General features: G+C 38.5%; 1 protein-coding gene across 1 annotated transcript in view; it reads left to right on the top strand.

Annotated features, from left to right (window-relative positions):
* ADA (adenosine deaminase) overlaps window positions 1-3,739 on the top strand; it is a 65,032-nt gene extending 61,293 nt beyond the window's left edge. Inside the window, exon 11 of the mRNA XM_087929056.1 lies at window positions 3,593-3,739. Coding sequence (XP_087785182.1) covers window positions 3,593-3,601 — 9 coding nt within the window. The 3' untranslated portion in view covers window positions 3,602-3,739. The remainder of the gene's footprint in view (window positions 1-3,592) is intronic.
* Window positions 3,740-9,571: the final 5,832 nt, after the last annotated feature.

Here is a 9,571-nt window from a genome sequence, read left to right as displayed (position 1 = left end):
CAATTTTCACATGGAAATATATTAGCCCAACTGCCACATGCAACTCCATTGTGTAACTGCTAGTTAAACTATTGATGCAAAAATGTAGTCAGCCTGATGTTGCATAAAAAAAGTATTCGACCAACTGTTTACCACAAGCCAGTCTTTTAACAGAAATTTTAGACTATCTTTTATTCTTTAACTTACTGTATATTTCCTGAGACTTAGGTGCTGAATAAATATGGAATAGTCTGCCTATTTAGCAGCCAGTGTATTAAAGAGAGTATTCTACTTGTATCATTAGATTCAAAACACAAACAAAGCATAAAACTTGTAATTTATTAGATGCCATCTTATAGGTACTTTGACAGATTCACATAATGGTTTAATTCTGGCTTGTTGAATCAACTATAGTTGGCTGGGTTTCAGTGGCGAGATTCAATTTTTTTTACTACTGGTTCTGTGGGCGTGGCTTGGTAGGCGTAGCTTGGTAGGCGTGGCAGGGGAAGGATACTGCAAAATCCCCATTCCCTCCCCACCCCACTAACCTGCTTTCCAGCTCCGTTCTCCTGTGCAGGGCAACAAAAGAAGACCCAGCCAAACAGCTGGGACTCAGAGAATAGATGGGGTGGGGCCAGTCAGAGGTGGTATTTGCCGGTTCTCTGAACTACTCAAAATTTCTGCTACTGGTTCTCCAGAACTAGTCAGAACCTGCTGAATACCAAGTCTGCTGGGTTTGTATAATTAATTGATAATTATGATTGTTGGGTTCACACAAGTCAAAGACAAATAAACCATATTAGGAGTGCAAATTCAGCCACTACTGTTATTCTTAAAGTTCCATCAGTACTCTGGGAGTGAGTATAGATTTAAATTGCAAAAATGCATAATCTTTTGTTTCAAGAATTTTCCAAAACTCAGGTAACACTACTAGATGGTTTATAAAACTTGATTCTAATAAACCTGCATTTCTTTCTTTCCTTTTTTTTTTTAAAAAAAAAAAAGTACAGGCAACTTTTTTGAGGTCAGGGTTACTTTTCTTTTTAAGAAAAGGGCTGCAAGAACAAATCGGTGTTTGTCAACCTTGGCAACTTTAAGATGTCTGGATTTTAACTCCCAGAATTCCTCAGACAACATGCTTTTTACCTTTTCAGACTTTTATGCAGAGGAGGTTTTAAAGACCAAATTTAATGTTTAAATTACTGCAATTATTAACCATAAATACACCGTACAGTGATAGAAGAATTTTCATTCCTAAGAAACATGTAGTTTACATGTAAATCTGAAAATAGATAGGCATCTGGATATCTGATAAGCTACCGAGTTGTTTTCTACTTGTAACCAGTTGAATAAAAAATAGTGATGGAAGGCATGTGCAAAATTCAGATACCCTAAATTATTTTGGTGCCTGAGCTAAATATCTGCCAAACTTACATAAATATAAGAAAAACAATTGACAATTGCCTTTTATTGGTACACTGCCTTGGCAAGTTGACTGAAACAGTAATGTCTTGGAGCAGTGCTTTTCAAACTTGGCAACTTAAGACATGCAGACTACAATTCCTAGAATTTCTAGTCAGCCATGCTCACTGGGGAATTATGGGAATTGAAATCCATACATATTAAAATTGCCACGGTTGGGAAATACTACCCTGAAGCCTTATTTAGAGTTTATTAATTTAAAATATTGTCTGTCTGTCTGTACTTACAAAGATGACAAACTGTAACAAATGACTATGAGATACTTTTCACCATTAAAATCAACACATGGGATGATGAAAAGTATAGTTCAATACTTTTTTAGGTTACCAGACTCTGAGGCAGCTAATCTTCAGCTTGTCTACAGATAAATAACATTCTGGGAAGTTGCTATTTTATTATTCTTGTCAGCCACCAAACCAAAATTGGCTTGGAAACTTAGTTCTCTATGAGTAATCTTCAACTGTATAAAAGTATCTTTAAAAGCATATTATCTTAACTATTGGGGTTTGTGCCTCTTGGTCTCTGAAGAAGTGTGGACGTGCAAAGAGAAAACATGGTTCTTTGAAAACTGCACTGAAGACCAAGGCAAATGTTTACTCTCAACTAGCTATTTATAGCTGTAGTAATCTGTATTTAAATGATAAACTATGGAAGAGAGGCAAGATAGTGATGTTTTTTTTCCATCCCTTGGGATTTCATTCCACAAGTGTAGTGAGTTACTTCCCAAGAAAAACTGCTCTCTGGTCCTTTGTGGTTATTTCTTCGATAACAGGAATAAGAATGTGTATACTTACTTGGGAAAAATGCAAACATATTTCTCAAATGTAATGTTTATTAGAAAATTGAATCCCTCATCTTCTACCAAATAGTTGGAATTAAGTATATGTTATTAAATGGCAGCTTGTTAAATGTCTACTTTGAAATGGAAGATTTAACAAAATATTCAGCTTAACAAATTGTATTACAAAGAGATTCCAACAAATTATTGCCTATAATTAGCTTAACTTTAGTTTTCCAATCCAACAGTATCAGTGGTAACTCTGGAAAACTTGTGTAAATTATGTTAGCTGAAGTAATGGGAAGAAGTCAATTAATCAATCCCTTAAAGTATTTCTTTATAGAACTATGTGAGCAAAAGTACTTGCTCCATATATGAATGTGCCTGAGGTCAAAACTAGACTAATGGCAACTATACAATAGGTATTGCATGCCAGAATTTTAATAGCAAGACTTAGCAAACCGGAGATTCCAGATTGGGATGGTGAGATGGGATATTTTAATTTGTGGTCCTATTTAGTACAATTTAGGATTCAAAATAATGGGTAGATTCTGGGTCAAAGTACTGGGTACATGATCTAGCCTAGCATTATTGACACTGACCAACATGTGGTTTCTAAAGTTTCAAACAGGAGTTTGTAGCAGGACCTGGGGATTGAATTTAGGCCTTCCTTCATGTAAAACAAGGGTGTCAAACTCAAGGCCCACAGGCCAGATTTGTCCTGCAGGGTGCTTAGATCTGGCTAGTAGGGCCACCCAGTGAAAGACCAGCCCGCGGGGCCTCTGCCAACGAAAAAGGAGCTCGGGAGGGCTATGCACCACTCTCCTGAACTTTGTTTTCACTGGCAGAGGGTTGGAGGAAACTGTTGCAGCCGAAAATGGAGATCAGGAGCCCGTTTTCACTGGCACTCGGGCCCCCACATGCACCACTGACATGAGTAATATTGAGCTGGCCACACCCACCCTGGCCACGCCCAACACCATACACGCCTATCCTTGCCCCCCGAGATCAAACACAACCCTGATGTGGTGCTCAGTGAAACTGAGTTTGACATCCCTGATGTAAAAAAATGCCTTTTTTCTTTTAGATAACAGAATAGTTACAGGTTATGCCAGTTTGATCTGTTTAAAAAATGTCTAATACTAATGCTGCATAAAGCTTTTGAACGGGCAAGAGTGTGAATTCAATACTGTTGGGAACTGTACAATCTCTTCCTGTGCCTATTTGACCTCTAAGAGAAATGGTAATAAATAGATGGAAGGATTTTCTTGAATTCAACTGTGTCTGTTTTTCATTGGGACAATTGTTAGGTAACTAACAAAATCTCTATTTCTGTTTCTTTTCTTGCTTCAGATAGAATAACAAGATAACAGAATTGGAAGGGGCCTGGGTAATATCCTTAGTGTTACATTATTGAAGACGTAACCACTCCTGAAATTGTTACCTGCATGGTAATAAAATGACAGCAAATGGAAAACTAAGCTCATAGACTCCTGAAACCCAACCTTGATTTTATATATAGGAATTTCCATTGTAAGTTTATGTCTTTCAAGAAATATAGGTTAAATGGTACAAGACATGTAGAAAACTCATACTGTATAAAATCAGCAGCACATTTGTTCCTTAAATGGTCTATTATCCTATTAATCACTTATTGATGGTAAAATATGCTTGAAATATAAAGTGCATTTATCTAAAAAAGTATATGAGTAAAACATTCACTATGTTCTTAACTTTCCATTTTATAGCCTTGGGGTTATATCTAAGTCTTTTTTTCTTAGTAAAAAAGTAAGATAAAGATTGTTTCAGTCAGGGGTCCTCAACTCCCGCTCTGTTGACTGGCACTGGACCACAGCATGCCAGAAACTGGGCCATGCAAACAAGCAAAGCCCCATTCGCAGGATGCAGGCAACATGCGAAACCGTGGCCCCTCCAATCCATGGTAAAACCTCTCTTCATGGAACCAATCCCTGATGCCCAAAAGATTGGGGGTTGGTTGTTTAAGTTATGAGAGAAAGAAAATTATGTCAAGTTGCTGTCAATTCTTAGTTACCACAAGATTTTCTCCAGCTTGTCCTTTCCCCAACCTGGTCCTTCAGACTGAGTCCATCGATCTTGTGCTGATTGTCTTCTTTTTCTCCTTCCTTTCCCCTTTCACAGCATTATAGATTTTTTTAAAAGAGATCTTTGGATTATGTGTCCAATATATAGTAACTTAAAACCTGGTTATTTGTATTCTTTAATATAGTTATATGCTCAAATACACTTTGATGTCTGGACTACGATTCTCACCTGCCCTAACTAAAATGGATTGGTGGAAAACAAACAGTTGCCCAAAACAGATGGAGTGCACAGATCTTTTGTTCCAATGTGCTCTCTATTCCATAACAATACATGGTACAGAAGAAGCACAGCAAACAGAGAAGTATTAAAGGAAAAAAAGGCAGCTGTCATTTCAATGGTAATATAAAGATTAAGAACTGCACAATATTTTTGAGTGTTCAAATGTCAATTCAAAAACTAAAAAAAAAGGGAGAAAATCTCACCTGATCCTACATTAAATGTTAACTGGCTGTTATGAGAAGTAAATTGGATATGTGTGTGCGAAGTCTTTTCTCCTGAACTGCTTGATCAGTTGCAATCCCGCTCTCAAACTTGACCAGGAGGGGAAACTTGCTAGTAACTGGATGGTATACATTTCGGGTACTGTGAATTAAGTCCCATTTATTATTCATTAAATCTAGATTATTTAACTTTAAAATAAATTGTTTATTCCTACTCAGATATTGTAAAGATATTACCACATATTTTATCTTCCTTCCAAAGAGCTCGTGGTTGTATATGTTTTCTGCTGATAAGCAAGGCTCAGTACATAGTGCACAATCATCCAACAACTTTCATGGTACTGGATTTTGAAGCCGATTATCACAGACATAATGCAGCTACTCTAACCTGTTTAAAATAAAATGGAGACCCATAAAATGGTAGAAATGCAGACATGGCCCAACCTTCTGATGATCCAAAAACATTCATTACTATCTTAAATATTTCTGAAGTCCTGCTTTAGGACAAAGCCAACTTTGGATAAATAACAAACCCAAAATAAGAATAGCTAAATGTTGCTGTTCTAGTCAAGAATTTGACTGCTAAATTGTTCCAAATGTCCTGAATTTGCTAAACGAAATAATTGAGAAAGTTAGATAATGCAGTTAATATATGTGATCTGCCCTGTGACAAACATTATTCAGTTCAGCAAATAAAAAGTCATGGGAAGAGAGCTGTATACAGAGAAGATCATGTGAAACTATTTCCTAGCCTGGGGGAGTCATTTGAGAAATTGTGTAAACAATGAAACATCTGAAGTACTTTATAGTGTTCTATAAAAATCTGGAATATAAAAACATTAGCAATGATGCTAAGGAGAATGTTAAGCTATTTAAGGGGGAAACTATTAACTCCTTTATTCAGTCACTGAATTTGGAAATGTGTAAATACACTGGGAAAAAAAGGACGAGTTGGATCCCAGCCAAGTGAGTGTTACTTGCTGAAATTAATTGAACCTAAAATAGTAATTTAATCTAAAAAAATTAAATGTTACACCATGGAAGATTTTTTAATATGTGAACACTGCTGTGAAACAGTTAGATGCACAAAAGTGGAAAGATTCTGAAATACCATCAATGGAGGAATGGTTGGTGAAGATGATAGAGTTAGCAGATAATGGCAAAATTTGCTTAGACTAGTAACATCAATTCTTACCATTAGTAGTGACTGTAAATCACTTGTGGACTTTTTGCTGAAAAACTGATGATTTATGGATTTGAGTATTAGAAAAAGTAGGAAAAAAGGAGACTTTTAAAGGGAGTCCTTGAATTACTATAGTTGTTTAGCAACCTTTCGAAGTTATGAGAGACTCCCCAAAAACTACTCATGACGTTATCCAAAACAGACCCAGGAAACTACAGACCAATCACCCTAACATCAATACCCAGGAAGATACTGGAAAAGATAATTAAAAACAGATCTGCCAACAACTAGAAACAAGTAAAGTAATATTTGAGGGGCTGCCACAGAGAGGAAGGGGTCAAGCTATTTTCCAAGGCACTTGAAAGTCAGAGAAGGAATAATGGGTGGAAAATGATCAAAGAGAGATTCAACCTAGAAATAAGGGTAAATTTTCTGACAGTGAGAACAATCTACCAATGGAACAGCTTGCCTTTGGAAGTTGTAGGAGCTTCATCACTTGAGACTTTAAAGAAGAGATTGGATTGCCATTTGTCAGAAATGGGTAGGGTCTCCTGCTTGGGTTGGACTAGATTACCTACAGGGGTTCTCAAATTTTTAAAACAGGGGGCCAATTCATGGACTCTCAGACTGTTAAGGGACCAGACCGGCTAGGTGGTCATGTGACTGGGTGGGCATGGTCAATTTAGCAGTCCATTAAACAATACACACAAATTAAACTTTAATTTGGTTTGTTCCTTGGGGTGTTTTATTTGCTTTTGTTTGTACGTTGCTCTTTTGGTTGACTTCTTTTTACTAGATTGTTTTTAAGTTGTTTAGGAGTCCAGTGGTCCACTTCAGAAACTCAGTTTTGCAGCAATTCTTCTCAGCCCCAAGGAGCTTACTTACAATCAACAAGTCTCTCTCCCTTCCCAGCCTCCAGTACCACTCTGCCAGCCAAAAAGAGGCCTGTTTTTGTCCTCCCAGGGCCTCCACGCATTTCATTTTTGGCTTTCCCGGCCTCCAGAACCCTTCTGCTGGTCAAAAACAGGTCAGTTGTTGGCCTCCCCTAGCTTAAGTAGCTCTCTGCCTTAACTTTCAGTTCCAGTTTATGAAGGTAAGTCCTGCACTCGGCCGAAGGATGGGGGCCTATGGGTGGATGGGGCAGCCTTGTGGTCCCATGCAGGCCTGATTGGCTTCAGCAGTCCGTATCCTGCCTGCAGGCCAAGTTTGAGGACCCCTGATCTAATAGGTCCCTTCCAACTCCGTTAATCTGAATAACTTACTATAGAAGCATAATATACAATCAATCCTATCTCCCCCTTGGTGATTCTGTGTGCCAGGTCTCTCTGCATCTTCTGATTCTGCATTACTTCATTGAGTTTTTCTATGCTGTGGCTGGTGTCGGCTTTGATGGTGTCCAGGCACCACTAACTCTTCCAAACATAATTCCCCAGGGAATTCCTCATGGCCAAACTTAGTGAGACTCAGTTGTATGATTTTGTTTCCAAAAGCTACTAACAGCCCAGTTTCAAAGTTATGGCCACTGCAGTGCTCCCACCGTTGTTCACTTTTACAACCAACCACAGAGATGCTGCAGAGGCCTCCCCTCCATCCTGCTTGGTCCCTGCAGGCCTTGATCTGCTCCCAGTCCAGCCACTCAAGGGAGCTGAAAGACAAGCAGCAGATACTACTGTTGCATGCAGGACTGTGAGAGCTTGCAGCTTAAGGCCTTATTCCCACTCAGCCATTCAAAAAGCCTAAAGCAGGGCAGAAGACGCTACCAGTGTGCGCAGAACTGAGAGTTTGTAGGCCAAGGCCTTTTTCCCATTCGGCCACCTGGGAACCTGCAGGATTCAGCCTGCTCTTCAAGTAAGTCCAGAGTACAGCAGCATCCAACTTTTTTGTTTTTGCAGAGTCAATGTGATGGGAGACTCAGTTTTTTTGCAAAGGCTACCTCATGGTAACTATGTACTATTCTGCAAGCAGTTTCTGTTGTCATGTAGGAAGATCAGTTCTACAAGGAGGCTCTACAAACTCCAAAACAAACGGAGTGTCTGCAGAATGGGAAGTTGATCTTGGCCTATAAGCTCTTACAGCCCTGTGTACCCCAGCAGCATCTGCTGCCCAGCTTTAGGCTCCCTTGAAGCTAAGATATCTGGGGATTCAAAGAGCAGGAAGTGGAGCCTGAGATGCCCGGGAAGAAGTGTGGAAGAAGCCTTTGAAGGCCTAGGGCAGGTGAGTTAAGTCAAGGACGACCTGTATTATACAACCTTAAGAATGAACAATAAAATATAAACGTATGTATAACAGCTGTTAAAAAGAAAATTTATTTTTTTTCCTTCTTTTCTATCTTTTTCACTTTTCTATTAGTTTTCCTTTTCTTGTCTTTAACTTAAAATTTGTATTGTTTTTCCCTAGGTCATGTGTTTTCCTATCTAATGAAATTGTAAAGATCATATATAGGCTTGTCAGCATAAAGAGAATTACAGCAATTAGAAATGAAAATTGGTATTATATTTTATACTATTTTGTATATAATGAGCATAAGACTTTTAACATCCATTTTGTATATGTACCAACTTGTAGAAACAAATGGCAGGGTTTGGACTGCATCTCTGATTGCAATCTTGTCTGTTTTAAGTCCTCCAAAGCAGATGCTGTTCACAAATATCCTTCCCCCCCAATCATTTTGCAATATGTGCTCTTCACTTCAAAAGATTGGTAAGCTGCAGGACATCTGTATGCTCCTTCCCCCTTCCCTCATGAAGAGATACAGTTAAGTTCATGACAACTGATGTATTTATCTAGATAAACTTAGGTTGCAAGAGATTCCCATCGCATGATTTTAAATATTATTTCTTGTTAACATATTCAAATGCATTTGTACTTTCTCACTGAGGCTGTTAAGAAAAACTTACATGGCTTGAAATTGAAAACAATTGGCAACTCCAAATCTTGACTAACAAATGCTCTGTCCTACACATTGGTAAAAAAGATCAGTACACCAAATAGCTAGGCAGATATGACCTCATTGACGACCCACACTTTGTCAAGGACCTCGGAGTACTCATATCTAATGACCTAAGCATCAGAGCTCACTGTAACAGCATTGCCAAGAAGACATTAACAGCTGTAAATCTAATCTTATGAAGCTTCTCCTCTGGAAATATAGAATTGCTAACTAGGGCACACAAAACCTTTGCTAGACCAATACTCGAATACAGCTCATCTGTCTGGAATCAGCACTATATATTGGACATTAATACAATTGAGCGAGTCCAGAAGTATTTCATGAGAAGAGTACTACACTCCTCTGCTTCAGTGGTGGGATTCAATTTTTTTTACTACCGGTTCTGTGGGTGTGGCTTGGTGGGTGTGACAGGGAAAGGATACTGTAAAATCCCCAGTCAGAGATGGTATTGCTGATTCTCCGAACTACTCAAAATTTCCGCTACCGGTTCTCCAGAACTGGTCAGAACCTGCTGAATACCACCTCTGCTCTGCTTGCAACAGAGTCTTACATATTGGCAAAAAAAATCAGAAAATAAAATACAAGCTGAATAGTCAAGACCTTGTTGATGATCCAAGCTCTCTAAAGGACCTTGG

The sequence above is a fragment of the Pseudonaja textilis genome, chromosome 3, assembly GCF_049901715.1.
Source record: "Pseudonaja textilis isolate UNSWEBS1 chromosome 3, rPseTex1.2, whole genome shotgun sequence".
In the NCBI taxonomy this organism is placed as follows: domain Eukaryota; kingdom Metazoa; phylum Chordata; class Lepidosauria; order Squamata; family Elapidae; genus Pseudonaja; species Pseudonaja textilis.
The sequence above is the reverse complement of the archived record's forward strand: the minus strand, read 5'-3'. Positions and strand labels throughout refer to the sequence as shown.